This window comes from Microtus oregoni, unplaced genomic scaffold (assembly GCF_018167655.1).
Source record: "Microtus oregoni isolate MIOR12 unplaced genomic scaffold, Mior012 000007F_ref0000211, whole genome shotgun sequence".
Lineage (NCBI taxonomy): Eukaryota > Metazoa > Chordata > Mammalia > Rodentia > Cricetidae > Microtus > Microtus oregoni.
Genome location: NW_024543066.1, coordinates 21745908 through 21761727, shown reverse-complemented (window position 1 = coordinate 21761727; position 15820 = coordinate 21745908). Strand labels below are relative to the sequence as shown.

The 15820-nt window shown below is 44.6% G+C and overlaps 1 protein-coding gene across 1 annotated transcript in view; it reads left to right on the top strand.

The window, feature by feature from the left end:
- Positions 1-15820, top strand: part of Vwa3b (von Willebrand factor A domain containing 3B) — a 169678-nt gene that overhangs the window by 134329 nt on the left and 19529 nt on the right. The window contains exons 19-21 of the mRNA XM_041655900.1: positions 1127-1245; positions 6999-7049; positions 8239-8440. Of these exons, the coding sequence (XP_041511834.1) occupies positions 1127-1245; positions 6999-7049; positions 8239-8440 (372 nt within the window). The remainder of the gene's footprint in view (positions 1-1126; positions 1246-6998; positions 7050-8238; positions 8441-15820) is intronic.

The window sequence follows — 15820 nt, the reverse complement described above, 5'->3', positions numbered from 1 at the left end:
AAAATTGCATCCACTTAGAATTTCAATGAGCTCCTGTTTGTCTTGGCTCAGCCCAATTGACACCAAACAATAGGCTGAGTGCAAAGCCCCAGCTGAGTGCAGCTGAGAAAGGGTGAGGAAGAGTTCCTTCTTTGCAGTTGCTAAAGGCGACGCAGAAGGTGTGTGTACATTGATATTCTCCCCAGGCTTGGTTCTTGGTTCTGAGGCTATGTGAATGTCCTCTCTTGCTAATTAGGACCTTCTTCCAAGGATGAGGGACTCAGTCACCTCAGCTAACCTGAGCCCAACCTGGACCCTTGTTCTCCAGCACACTCACAATCCCACTTAGCTCTGGGAATTGGACTCTCACTGCCATGTTATCACTGGACACAACTTCCCCCTGATTCACCTCTTTACATCTCTTCAGGTTTTTATAGCTATATCCATATAGAGTTTCTTTCTTCTTTCATCTTTGCACTAGTCTCTTAATATATTATTGCACAGTTTTAGAAGCTGGGGAACCAAACGGCATGAACTTCATAACCTTGATTGAAAGTAAAATGATTTCCCTATTAAAAGTAATTTCTTGGGACTGGGGAGATGGCTCAGTGGTTAAGAGCACTTGTTGCTCTCATGAAGGACCAGGGTTTGATTCCCAACACCGACATGATGATTCCTAACCACTCATAGCATCAGTTCCAGAGGCCCTGATGCCCTCTTCTAACCTTCATAGACACCAGTCATGTATGTGGTGCACATACATACACATAAGCAAACATAATTATTATAACATGTAATAATTATACACATATAAAATTTCTATTTCTTATTGCCTACTCTTACAAACTTAATAGAAGCTTTTAAAGATAACTCTCGGTGATGACAAGGGTCCCCTGAAACAATTTTGGGTTTTCTTCTGTTGGTTTTGCAGTGATGATTTTGAAAATACGTAGCTTTTAAAATTGAAAAAGAAAAGTTAGTAATTATATTTCTTATTCTTACTTTTAAGAATTGCTACATTCTACTTTTCTGCACTTCCAGTATGAGTTTTATAGTCAGAAAGGCATGTACCCATATAAATATACATTTGAGAGCTCGCGTGAAGCCACCGAGTGACACTTTCCCTTCTGTCTCCGTTGCTGTGTAGGTGTCCCCTCTGGCACATATGTGCAATGACACCAATAAGATGGTATTAATTAACCCCCAAGGAGTCAAATTCAATATCTACAAGCAAAACGTGGAACAGGCCATTAAATCCTACGAAAAGTGAGTATTATTCTCCGAAGCTCTCGAAAGATAATTTGCTTTGGCTTTTTTTCTGTTGTTTTGGCTTAGATTGTTTCATCTGAAATTGCAGTTTTAAAATGGCCCAGTATCCACACAAAGCACTAGCTCACGTGTGGTCCTACTGGGTGCTGGGTTAGGCTCCTGAGCTGATCTTTCCAACGGTTTGGAACAAGCCACCTTCCCATCGTACACTCCGTAGAAATCTTGTGTTTCCAACAAACCTTCCAAGTTTTCCTCTTACCACAATAGCTTTGATCACATCGGCCCCTAACACTTTGAAAAATAACTTAACAATGCCACAGTCGAGACATAGCCACTTCTTCTACTCAGCCCTTCACAGAGCAAAAATAACCAGGAAGGCCAATGGTGTCTGACCCAAATGTGGGCAGACTGCTTCTTGTCACATTCCTCCAAATACAAAGCAAGTATGTGCACAGAATTTACACGATCTTGGGACTTGGGAGTCATCTACATATGACCTACAGTGTCTGGGAGGGTTTGCCTTGATTACATGCAAACCCAATAGCTGTTGTCGGTATCTGTTGCTGTGCAAGAACAGAGTGTCCATGACCCTGATAAATCTGTAGCCCATAAAGGGGGATCTTGAAACCAATTCCTCACGAACACTGAGGGGTAGCTCTATAATATAGATTACTTTTTACATGTTTTATGTCAATAAGATAATTAAGATGACCACTGAGAGAATTCTACACTCTAACAGTTCAAAAGGTGGAGACTTTCCTCTGGGACAGGTGGCCTCTCTGTCACCTTTTCCCATGACCTGCACACCTGCCTAGAATTAACCCTTAATGTGCATACTTAAGGGATTTTTGAAAGTGCCCAGCTTCTTTGGAAAGCTTATTCTAGATTCTGGAAGCTTCATGGTTGGGTTTTAGTTATCGACACATGAGAGTGTAAGTAATAAGATACATAGAGATTAGAGGTTAGTGATATGGCCAGGTCCCCACTAATCCACCCATCATAACTCAGGGTGAGGCGGGCTTAGTGTGTCCTCAGAGCCCGACTCCTGCCCACACAGACAATCCACAGAAAGGTCTTTCTTCACCACTTATGGCTCTTCAGTCTTCTTAACGTCAGACTCTTTCACTGCCCTCCTGGAAGGACTGGTGTCCCCCCCCCCCCCGCCATGTGAGCCCCATCAGTGGTGTTTATAAAGTTGTCAGCACAGGGTGTGACCCCTTATCCAGAACAAAAGGGTCAGGAGAATTTCAGGTTTTCTTCCATATCTTTGAATACTTGACTATGCATGAAATGCGTTGCCTTTGGAATTGGGCCCAAGTCCAAACATTTTTTTTTCACTGTTTGAAATAATTTCATGCCAGAAGTAAAAGTTTTATGGCACAGATGAGATTTCCTACTTGTCACATTGGAACTCAAAAAGGTTGGGATCTAGGGTGTCTTTGGATTAGGGATGCTCTGTCTGTTTTTCTTTCTGTCCTCCATTTTTATCTTGGTAGCAAGATGACCTATCCTAAGCTTTCTCCTCTCACTGGAGCTTGCATGAAGTCCTCCCTTTAAGGGACTGTTATTCTGCTGTCCCTCAACTGCTCCTTCTTCCTAACGGCCTCTTCAGAGAGGACTCTCCACACCCCCCTTCTAGCTACTCCCCTATTGTACCCTGTCACACTCTCAGCTAGTGCACTGCCCACTGGAGCTCACTGACATTCTGGTCCACTAGTTTACAACTGGGCCAGCCTTGTTTCCCCTCCCATGTATTTCTAGCAGAGGCCCGTGCACCTGACTATTTGAAATTCATTCAGATTTGATATAATTCCAGTTTCATTATTAAAATGTTCAAGTTTGATTTGGGTATTCAAATGCAATAAAATTCCATTCAAATTCTAATGTCATTTGCTTGAAATATTCAGATAGCTGAGTTCTGTAATCACTTGGCCTATAAACATCGGGTACAGAGGCGCAGGCTAGAGCTTAGAGGTCAGACAGTGCTTGCGTGTTTTGTCCTTAGTCCAGACCAATGCCTACGTCTAGGCATTGAGAGCAGATGACTTATTTGCAGAACCCACGCACAGGGCTGTTGGGAGGGTTGTTCAGGTCACACAAAAGAAGCATTCTGCGTGGATCTGCTTCCCACCCTGAATCTGTTGAGCCTAAAATAACCATGACTGTGTGCAACACAGTGGCCCCTTGACTCCTTCTACCATGTCCACCTCTTCCTGAGGGACTCAGAAGGGAGGGAGGCCTCTATTCCCAGGCAGAACCACACTCCCTTGAGAAAAAAGCCCAAACACAGAGTGAGTGATCTGTCCCTGCGAGTAACTCTCCAAAACTCTTCTGCTCATGCTAGAGGAGTATTGTTGCTACAAGTTGAACAAAACCTCCTAGGAGTTCCCAACCTCAGATGCTCTAGACACCAACATTTTTAAGTGCCCATAATGATGCCACATACAGTAAATCCCGTTCCTGATCTCATGGGAAAGACCACAGTGAACATGTTGGTGCATGCACTAATAATTGTGCACACATTTATTTCTGGGCTTGTGCGTGTGAGGGAGATAGGAAAGCTAAGCAAATTTTGTGTTTGGATTTGGGTCCCATCCATAAGATATTTCGTTACGTATGTACATGCAAATATAGTTCAAAATCTAAAATCCCAAACATTTATGGATAAGAGATCTTCAACTTGTACTTTCAGTAATAATAATCTTTACATTAATGACATTAGCTTTAGTATAGTTGATGTTTAATATTTTTTATTCATTTAACTAATACTGGGTTTATTGTCTTGGTGTGTATGTTAAATTATTTAATATTATGTCCAGTAGTATTAATAATAGCAATATTATACAGGACTGAGCCTTTGAATTCAGTAGTACTGAAGAATTTTGTTTTTATAAATGCCAGTTCCCTTTTTTTGTGTTTTCCCATGTGCATCTTTCTCATGGTGTGCAAAGGATGAGTGACAGGCACGTATCCTGTCCCGCATCCGCTGCCACATCTCTATGATGTTTTTACTCCAAAGTAAGCCATCATCACTTTGAAAATAAATGATTTTATACATCCATAAGTCCACTCAAGCTAGCGATGACCAAGCAAATAGAAGTTCACAGGATGGTATATAAAGAAGAGCTATTTTTGACACAGTGTCCGTGGGTGGGTGTCCTTCAGTTCCAGGATTTCGAGAGTCTGAGCTCTGTGTGTCTGAACAAAAGCTTGGATGTTTCTAGGGCTGCTCATATACAGAGGCAGCGTTTTTCTTGCAGCTTTTTTTGATCGCCAAAGTCAAGATCCCAGTCCTCAAATCCACAGGAGAAATCTCAGTTCTAGTCTGGCTCTGGGGCCAGGCTTCGATGACTCTGTTTAAGGTCTACTCTTTCTTGCTGGCCAGGTTTATGATGTGCCAATAGTTAAACTTTGCATTGTAGGCAAGTCATTTCTTGCTACAGCTAGAGCTACAGCAATCCAAGGGATGCAAACCAGCAGCCAGGACTCGGGGGCTGGACCAGTTTCAGAAAGACCCTCACATTCAATGGCCTCCAGGTGCCTCAGAAGAATGGTCATCCTATACTCTTGGTGGCTTTGCCATAATCACTCTACCAACTCAATAAAGCATTGAAATGTTGCAAAACATATGGACAAGGGGGGGCACACATGTTCTGAATATGTGCCCCTGGGAAATATTTTCTAAAGTATTGAGTTCAAATTCAATTCAGGCTAGCTAACTGGACCCAGTAATCCTGCTCTACCGCTGGCCTCTCCGTGTCTCTAGGCTCACCCTTCTTTTGATCCATCCAGAGGAGAGGAACATTGAGGTACTCCTGGTACTTCACAAACATTTCTTCTTTGTCCTCTCAAAGGCACGGATGGATGCCGCTATCCTTGTTTTTATCCCTGAGAAAGCAGCACTTCAAAGGATTCTGCCCAACAGGATCACATGGCAGCCAGGTGGAGCTGGGGGCTAAGCTTGACCCCAGGTCTGTGTTGTGCTGAAGCCCTCTTCTGCCCGCCCAGCTTCCGCACTACACTGAGTTTGCTTTCAAGTCTGATTGAAGAGAGTGTTGGAGATATTTTTAGAAAAGCACAGAAAACCAAACAGTCTTAGAAGCCCTGATCATTGTTACAAGAGCCAAGTGACTAAAGAAACCTAATTTCCTAATGGAACCCAAAGGTCCTAAACCTTCGAGAAAGACTAAAGCTCGAGCTAGCCTACTTCTTTCTTCATGGATCATGGTGGTTGAGACCCATTTGTTTTATTTTGTTTTCTGAGTGCTTTGCCTGAATATGTGTGTATGTGTATGCCTGGTGCCCGTGGAGGCAAGAAGAAGGCATCAGACTCTATGGAAATGAAGCTATGGATGGTTGTGAGCCACCATGTGGAGGCTGGGAACAGAGCTGCGGTCCTTTGTAGGAGCAACAAATGCTCTTAATGGCTGAGCTACCTCTCTAGCCCCATTCTTCCTGACTTTTTGCCATCACTTCTTTGCCAATGCCAGACACAATATATATGCTATGCACATAAGTCTTTGCAGAGTCCTCATGGCTGCACCAGGGGCGGGGATTCTCTTGTCAACCTGAGTTGACAGAAAAGTTGACTCCATTCTAGTCCAAAGTCTAAGCCGGGAATGGGAGGTCTTGGCCCCAGTGCTATGGCTCTTCTCCCATATGAGCCATCCTTGTCTTGCCTTCCCAGCCCCTCCAGGCCCATGTCCACCCCAAGCGTATTCTCTGCATACTGTGCTAGTGCCAACTGGCCTCAGTGGTCAGAGGAGCACTTCCTGTGGAAGGCAATGTTCCCTACTCCACAAGCTTTGGAGTCAGTGTTCTGTCCCCTGCTGTCCACAAAGCCTGAGGTGATGTCATAGTGTCACAGAATGGGCTGGGTCCACTGAAAGGAGCATCATTGATTGGGTACAAGGAAAGGAGCCAGTACTTCATCTCCCTTTCCTCTCAGTCAGGTGGCTTCCCTGTGAGGCTATGGTCAGTGAGGGGCTTCAGTCCCCCCACTGGCAGCTAGCCAGGTGGATGCTTGAGGTGTTTTGTGTGCCCATCTTTGCGCTGCCACCCAGAAGACAAGGTGGTTAGACTGCACGGGTTCTGAATGTGCGGCTTATGGTCCCGTTAGCTCCCCTTTGCTCTCAGAATCCAGGCAGAAGAGTGTCTGCAGAAGGCAAGCTAAGAGTGCTTACATTTGCCTTAGAAAGAAAATTGTAGCACCTAAATTATTTTTTAAATGTAATTTGTAGTGCATTAATAGTGTGTGCATGCATGAGTATGTGTGTGTGTGTGTGTGTGTGTGTGTATGTGTGTGTGTGTATCATAACACACAATGCATGTGTGGAAGACAACTTGAGGGAGGTGGCTTTTATTTTCCACCACGTGAGTCCTGGGAAATCAAATTTGGCAGCAAGCTTCCTTTTCGGCTGTACCATCTTGCCGACCACTGAGAAACTTCTTAATGCAAAGATGGAAAGAACCAGCTTGCTTGCAGCTTTTACTTGAGAGCAAAGATTTCCTTAGTGTTTGACACAACTCCCACCCAGTCACCAGGCTTCCTCGGTGATGCTTACTTAGGGAGGAGATGTGTCTATGCAGTCTCTTTAAGTGGATGACAGGGGTGCGTTCCAATAATGGTTGGCAGCTGGCTTGGGCTTTCCTTTGTCATCCCTCTCAGAGCCTGAGGTCAACTAATTTTTTTTTTTTACTTAAAACGAGTTATTGCTCCTAAATTGTTGTTATTATATTTTTTTTAACAGACGCTTAAATAAAATCGTCTGGCAAGCACTGTCCCAAGAGGAAAAAAATAAGTAAGTCATTCCATTCCACCTCAGTTTCGAAATGCCAGTGAAATTAATGTAATCAAAGCTAGCCGTTTTAAAGCATGGGGTCCAGTGGTGTTTAGAGTGTGTAACCCCCCAAACATTCACCACCCCAGAAAAAGACTTCTACATACCCATGAAGCAGGTGTTCCCCTTCGCTCTCTTCTCCAGCCTCCGCTAACTCCAGTCTGTTCTGTTTCTGTGAACCTCTCATATGATATATCGTGTGAAAGAAAGAACACACGTGGCATTGTTTCTGTCTTCTAGTACTTAATAGTTAATATTTAATAACTCTAATATTTCCAAAGCCCATTAAAGTTGTAGCATATATGCACATGTATACATATATGCATGCACTAAGGAAGTTATCTTTTACACACACGCATACGTATGCACGCGCACACACACACCACTGATTATCTACTCCCACTGATGAACCTTTCAGTTCCCGCTTTTTTTGGCTGTTATGAAGAACGCCACTGTGCTCACGTGAGCGGACATTTCTCTATGAACACACTTTTATTCCTCTAGCATATATAGGTTTATCACACTGTAATTCTTGCTCAGTTTTTGCGAAAGCTCCAGGCTTGCTGCCAGCAGCCACACTACTTCACAGTCCCACCATCTCGGCACGAGCATTCCCGTTCTCACTTCCCCGTGTCCTCACCATTGGCTGCTGGATGGGCGTGATGGCGATTGCCCATAATCCTAGTGGTGGGGAGACTCATGGGTTTGAGACCAGCCTGGGCTACATAAGAAGATTTTGGACTCAAAGAACAAAACCAAACAACAATAACAACAAAACAAACCACCGGGAGTGATAATTACTTACCTCCAGCTGTACAAACTGATAAATGGGTCAGTAGGCAGTTGGCCAACCCCCCCCCATGTGAACATAATCTAAGATGGCCGTATCACCAGCTGATGTAATTGAGGGACCCCCGTCATATAGCAACATGGCTTCATACAATGCCCAGGCTTGTTTTTTCATCCATTCTAAGGACTATTTCTAATTATAACTAATCTTGAAAAGTGGGACCTTTGGGGGCTGGAGAGGTGGACTTCTGATGTCCATGTCAACAGATGAGTCTAAGGAGATTTATAAGGAAACTGAATACATTTTTCTCTTCTTCTGCTTATCTTTTCATTTCTGTTGCCTTCTCTCTTTGTTTCTCAGGTTGGACGCCATCAAGCCCCTACAATACTTGGAAAACAAGGCAGTTTTAAACAAAGCCCTGGAGCGCCTGAATTGGCCCATTTCCTTGAAAGAGCTGTCGCTGCTGGAAAAGGAAATATTGGCTGGGAAAATGTACATCCAGCAGGCGATGGAGCTCCAGGAGGCTGCCAGGAAGAACTGCATGAACAAGACCCTGGAGGAGGTGGGTCCCGGAGTTCTCTGTACCCCACCCTCCCTGCTCTCACCATTACTTTCCCTGCCTGGGCCTCCTCTTTCTCCCACCCGCCACATACTGATTTTATAAGAGAGAAGAAGGAAATACTATTTGCTTTTAACTAATCTTAGTTTTAGAATAAGGGATCTTTGAGTTGAGACACAACATTGAAAAGTAGCGTTTTGTCCTGATGAGGTGCCCAGACTCTGATCCAAACCAGACAGAGTACTCGCCTGAGTTTTTTTTTTTAACTACTTAATCTTGATGCTGTCTTGGATAGGTTTTCACATTTCCTTCAACATTCATATTTTTATATCTATAATAAGAGTATTAAAGCCCAGTGGATTGCTATTAGATAAAAAGGGTATTTATGTTTTTAGTATTGAAAGCCCACAAAACTGGCATCTGTTTTTACATTAAGAAAACAAACCTAAAAAGAAACCGGCTCATCATCTTGCTGCCCAGCTAGCGCCATTTGGAGTGTTTCCTGTTGGCCCTTTTTTCTCCTCAGATAAATCTTTTCTCTTTTTTATACTTAGGGAGTCTTTAGTATTTTATAGTCTGCCTTGAACTTAGCATTATCTCATATAGTCTCTGTGCTTTCGCTGACTCTTCAGACCGACACCTTGGTGGATATATACAGGATGTATTTAACTCTGAACTGTCTCCTTCTGGTTTGTTGGGTTTTTGCCTCTTTTGGTTGTTTTTGCCTCTTTCTCACGCTCTTGTGAATCCCATGGTGCGTACAGTTATTTTGTGAGCATCCTGCCTTAGGAGTGGCATTTGTGGACCACAGAACATGCTCGCTGGTGCTGGAATACAGTGCTCCTTTCTGACTGCGTGCAGGTGCTTGTAGATGTGGGCTTAGTCCATCCAGAATCCTAGACAGCTTCCATATAGCCATCAAACAAAGGTCTGAAAACCATTCCGGGACAACTGTCATGCAGGATTTCTTTGTTAATTTCAGGATCTGTCAAATGAGGCAGGGTTTGCCTGGCCTTAATTCCCATAGCCAATTTTTTAGAGTCTCGCTTTTGCTTTGAATCACTCTTATTCATGTGCATCTGCATGTGGGTTTCTACATGTGCGTGTGGTACCCAACACGGATGCTGGGTACTGAACGCAGGTCTTCTGCCAAAGCAATATATACTCTCAGCTGCTGCACCATCTCTCCGGTCCCTTTGCTTTTATTGTTTTCCTTCGTTCTTTTTTTTTTTTTTTTTTACTCCACAAATCGCACTTTCCCTTTACTGTGAGAAGCTGTACCTTTTGTGCAGGAAAAAAAAAAATGGTATCATGAAGCGTTAGGCATCTATTCCTGTTGTTCAAAGAGACTTCCTCGGAAGCATCCACTGCATCCTGGTAAGGCTCCCTCTGGCTACCAGCATTTCTCTGTTGACTGGCGGGTGTCAAAGGACGCCTAAGAATCCAGAGGACCAAACATGAACTCCCTACTTTCCCCTGAGAATGTTCTTTATCTACCTCTTCCTGCCTTCTCGTCCCTTTGTTTACTATCTAAAATATTTATGAGCATCCCCAAAGTGCTAGGTGTGATGGTAGATGCCAGCCGTGCCTAGAACACACTAAATCCTGCTCTCATTTGGATGGGGGAGAGAGAGAATTATTGGATCCCAGTAATGGATTTTCTCATTCCAACCTCTTCATACATATGCATAGTCTTCTTTTAGATTCTTTTAGCAAAGGGCAATGACTTGGAACAATGATTATAAGTTAGAGAAGAACTTTCAACTCCTAAGACCCCTGAATTTAATGTGTCACAATAATGGTCAAAGTTCCCTCCCATGGATCTATGAGAAATGTTTATGTGTATCCGATATTTGAGGTCACTCTGCTTGGTCCAGCTAGAGTGCGTGGTCGAGTTTGGAGACCCACGGCTTTTCCCTACCCTCTGCTGCAATGGCATTGTCATTCACTGTAGCTGTCCCTTGGCTCCTGATTTTGGGGCAGCATCATGACTTTCTGATGGTAAGGGAAGGAGATGAGCTACAAACACTATGATCAGGGAGTCTGGTCTTGCTCTTCACCTTCGGACTTCCCCTGACCGTCTGGATGGCAGCAGATGATGGATGGATGGATGGATGGATGGATGGATGGATGACTGTAAGCTGAAAACCACCATTCTTACTGATCTGCAAGCATCCTGCATACTCTGTGCTTGAGTGCTTAACGATTTCCCCTGCGATCCATAATCCACCAGTTTTATGACATCCCCAGCTTGTCTCGCTGACCATATAATGAGAAACCTTAAGTCTGAAAAGCTTAAAACTCCTCTCCCCAGCACCATCTTATTGCCGTAATTACAGATTTCACTCTCCCTTGCTAAGCCTGCAGCCCCAAAGCTGGGCTGTGAAGGGCATCAGGGAACGATCACTGACTTTCTGGGGGCTCCGTGGGAGCCTGGTCTAGGAAAGCTCAGATGCACAGTTCTGAGCATTTTCCTAAGAAATGCAGATTGTTCCCATAGCAAATCCTACAGAATCCACAGCTAGAAAGATCTAAAGCTCTCTTTATCCCCGTGGCCTTGACCACCTGGGGCGATTCGGCAGCGTGAAATCTTTTTAAAGCTCTGAGAACCTGTCATCAACACTCTGGACAAAGCCTCGGGGAAGTAGCCACACAGCTGGCGACATGTGTTTGCTTCTCAAAGGCATGGCGAATGAGGAATCTGGAGCCCATGGATTTTATGAATGATGAATTTGGTGTGCTACTTTAGGAAAAACTTTCCAGGGTAGAGTGTGAGGAAAACTCACAAAGGAAAGAGGTGTGAGTGAGTTGGGTAAAGTACAACTGGGGGAGAGACCATTTGAACCTAAGACCTTACGCCAGGTGGTGACTTGGACACTGTGTGTCAGAGGTATGCTGGGTATGAAGACCTAGAAGAAAGCATCTTTGAATTGTATAAAGTGAAGCCAGACTATGCATAGTGTCTTTGTTCCCATATAGTAACTGTACCAATTGCTTTTTGTGCATGACAACCCATTTTGTCTACAGTTTTCAGATTCCCTCTTAAAGAGGGTAAGAGGCATCACACCTTAACTCTGCTTGTGAGCCTTTGTTGTGCCATCGTGAAAACATCTGTCTGCTATGCTAGCATCTGGATCTGATGGAACGCTGGTTCCCTAGTGCTGTGAACATTCTCTGATAGTATAAGACCTCTCATGGAAAGATGGGAGGACACATGTCTGGGCTATGAAATAATGACATCGTCATCTGAGAAAAAATTAGATGTGAAAACCAGCCACATTATCCCCAGACCGCAGTGCAGTGCAGATCCAAGCTAGGATCTGAAACATGCATAGGTGTGATGACCTAAATGAGCAAGAATCTCAGACCGACAGAGTGAGGGGTGGAAGGGTGGGTGAGAGAGGGTAACAAAGAGGACACGCGGCCAGCACTGGAGTGACCACAGCAGCTAGAGTTCCTAGCAGAGTATGCTGCCCAGGAACTCCTGTCACTGGAAGAAATCAAAGGAGGAGGAACAGACACACATAAATGTGCGTGCACACACACATGTGCATACACACACCACAAAGGCCATTGACCAGAAGAAATCCTCTGCCTGGTATCTTGTTCCGGAGTAAGATGTCAACTTCGAGGATCCCTAAGGTGGCAAAAGCCACATCCACGTTGTCACTAAAGGCTTCACTGAAGATTCTTACTGGATGGACCCCAGCACTCTCCCGCCGCCAAGGCGCTCTTTGTGTTCTGCCACAGATGCCACCCAAGCACCATAAACCGGTCTGGGAATGGTTTTTACCCACTTATCCGGAGTACGAGCACTGAGTGTGGAAAGCATTATCAGTGGAACCCAGGCAGGGAACGAAACAATCCATTTAGTCAGTGATGCAGAGGAGCATCAGTGCAAGGGCTGTATTCAGGTGAGGGACGTCAGGGTCAGCCACAGGAAAGAATGGCAAACCTAGAGCCCAGCAACAGCAAGGGATGGTGGAAACCATAGAAACCAACAATAGGGAGACTGCTGCCCTGATTTTTCTCTCCTTTTCCTTTCTGTTTGCAGTCATTACCTCCCGTAGTCTGCTGCTCCAGAGCCAGTAAGAGAAACAGGGTCTGGTCCCTGGTGAGCCGTGTCTGGGTACACAGAGCAGGGCCCTTAGAGAGGAACAGAGAGTGTGTGTAGGGGGTGAGTGGGTGGAGGGAGACTAGCCCAGAGACGCAGATGTCTTGGGAGGTTTTTCTAAAGACCTAGAGTTTATTTGTGTACCATGGAGTTACATGAGAAACATACATCAAACAGGAAACTGGTGTTGGGCCATGCCAGGCAATGGCACAAAAGGAGTGTAAATAACATCCATGTGGCAGGTCCCCAAGCGCCAGTGACTTTCAGCGCTCAATACTTAAGACATTTGGGGTTTTCCTTTCTGTACTTTTTCCCTTTAATAAGCAAACAGGTGTGGTTATTTTTCATGATAGCCCTTGAAGTTGCTAAGAGCAGTGGGCTGGAAGTCTTGCCTTCAGAGATTATCTCCTCCAGAGCCCAGAGCTGTCCCCAGTGCCAGGGAGGGGATGGCCAGTCGTCTTCTTTAGGGATTCATCCCTATAACATTTTCCTAAGCATCATAGTAGCTGTTCACAATGTGTCACTAACTGGAATGTGCAAAAGACCAGTCAACTCCCTGTGTATGATCTGCTCAGAAAACAACACCCCAAAGGGAAGTAGAAGCTGCTGGAAGGTTTAGGGGACCTTCGTTTCTCATGCTATTTCCTCAAGGTATCCCCTTCCCCAAGGAGGAGAGAAGACAACTCTTTTAGAGACAACCCCCCCACCTCCCTCTGGTTTTGAAAAGCCAAGCTAAGTACTCACAGCTACTGAAAGGGGTAGGGACAAAAGTCCCTCTTGAGCAGGATGGCAAACTTGCTGTTTGGAGACAACCTTTGCAAAAAGACTTGACCTCCTCTCCAGGACTAAGGAAACCCTGCTTAGAGCTCATTCTTTGACGCACTATCTACCCTCTGTTAAAACCATGAGTTTACAGAGAGAGGAATCACGCTGAGACAAACACACCACGGATACCATCAGTAGACTCCCAGATCTGGTCAGGAGTTACCGCCTCTTCTCCTACATTTTCTCCACATTTTTCCCTCATTCTCTCTTCAGAGCCCATTTTTAAAGGAGTAAAGACCTTGGATGTCTTTAGGGTTGGAAAGGAGGGAGGCAGAGAACACGTCACACTGGCTCTGTCCCGTTCACCAAGCCTCTGAATGGAGTAATATTATTCATAAAGACAGTTTGCAAAATTTCTGGCCTCATAATTGGGACCCCTAGAGAGAAAGGTCAGAGCACTCTGTCCTGCCATGAATTATCTTAATCATAGCAGTCACAGACCTCCTTGACCGAAGGACATGGCAGGGGTTACTAAGCAAACTAGGGGTGCTGCTGGAGCGATTTGGGGGTTCTGTATGGTAGAGTTCGGGGATTTCAGAGAACAGAAACATTTAGGGATAGTTGTTTTGCATAATTTTGAAGTGGAGATTAGTTGTAGTTAAACTGTAGGCATGTGGCTACAGCTGCTGCAGATGCATGCTGTTACTGAATGGGAAAGTGAAAAGCACTGAATATCTAGGAACCGTGCTCTTCCTACCAATCTAATCCCAAGAACACGAACTGGAAAGAAGCCATGGCATGGTAGGAGGGTGGCATCTCTTGGGATCTTGGCATACATCACCTGGTGACTGAATCTGGAAAAATAAATCAAGGAGTTCACTGGATTTTGAAGGCAAGGCTGAAGCTTTTCTCTGTGGCCATTGCTCTTCTGACTTCCTCTGCGGACCTTGTAGCCACTCTTCTTTGGGGCCTAAGCTTAAACTTGGAGTTACACCGTCCAGTATTTTCTGCTCTCTCTGTTTCTTCCAATCGTTGCATCCTGTGGATGTCTTTGTAGAAGTCAGTATTTGGTTTGTATTTTGAGCGTGTACCTAGGTGAGCTGAGGCAAGAAAGAGATAGGCTAAGGTGTTCTTTGTCGTGGACCATGCAGCATCTCTAAAGCCGTCAGCACAGCTCAAAAACATTGGCTATCAAGTTTGGGGGAAAAGTTGTCAAAATTCCGGCTGCAGGGACAGCTTGTCTAACAGCCCTGATGATCTATCTGTCTTTCCACCCTGGGATGCCCATGTTTTGCTTGTGAGGCACAACTTGTCGTTTTGATGCAGGCCCTTGAGATGTGCTTTTCCTTGATGACTCAGCTTTGTCTGTGAGTCTCGTCTGTCATGCTGAGGTACAAAAATACCACCGAAGAAGCCATGTGAGTGCCCTTTCCATAAAATTACATGCTGTGGAATCGACTAGAAAGGAATGCTTGCCAATGGCAGGAGCAGTTGGAAACCTGAAGAGTAAATGGGAATCACTGGTACTTCAGTGTTAGTCATGTCTCTGGATGGTTTGAAGGGAACAATACTCTCAGCTATTTGGAAAGGCCTTTGTGGCATTTAAAGTGACAGTCAGCACTCTCTCCACTGTGGCCACCCGTTGTTGCCACCCATGTGGAGGAAGATCTCCATAGAGTTAAAGGCTGATGCACATCAGATGAACTGACAAGGGAAGAATTACAATGGGGCAAAAAAAGAGAAAAGAACTTGGTATTTTAGGCAACTGATTTCATAGATCTGTACTCTGAATGCATTTTAAAAACATAAAAGAAAAATTAATCCATGGCCTTCTGCTTGGAACAATAAGAGCTTGGGATCCAAAGGTAAAAAGAATCGAGTTAAATGAATGTTGATAGTCTAACTGTGAGCCTGAAGACTTCAGACATGGGTTCTCATGAGCAACTTGCCACAACAGCCTCTCTGGAACTGCTGTGCACACGTGGCTTTGGAATAGCAGTCTGTGGTCTGTCCAGAGGCAGGCAGACTCCCCGGCAGCCAACTTGGTCTTGGATGTGAACATGGGTGTCAAGAAGCACAGAGACTTTATATCAAAGTGGAGTTTGTTTTTTGTTTTTTTTAAGCCATCACTGATTTGACTCTCAGTTTTCCTAGTGACTGGAATATTCTACAAGGATGCTTACAGTCAATTTTGCCTGCAAGATATTTTGGCTGAGAAATCTATAGAACTCATATTCTCAGTTCTGGCACTGAAAATATGAGCAACACATTGGTATCCATGTCCTGGTACACATGAGGCTTAGCTGTCTCCTAGAGTGCAGAAGCAGATCTTTCCAGACAGAAACAGAAAGCTAAAGGATGGCTGAGAGCATGTAGTTTTCTAGCAAGGTCAAAAGATGCTGCCCAATCATTCAACCAGGCAGGCAGCACGCAGAGATGTGGTGTCTGTGTCCTGGTCCAGACTCATCCTCCAGAGGCCATTTGTAGGCTACACTTTTGTCTGT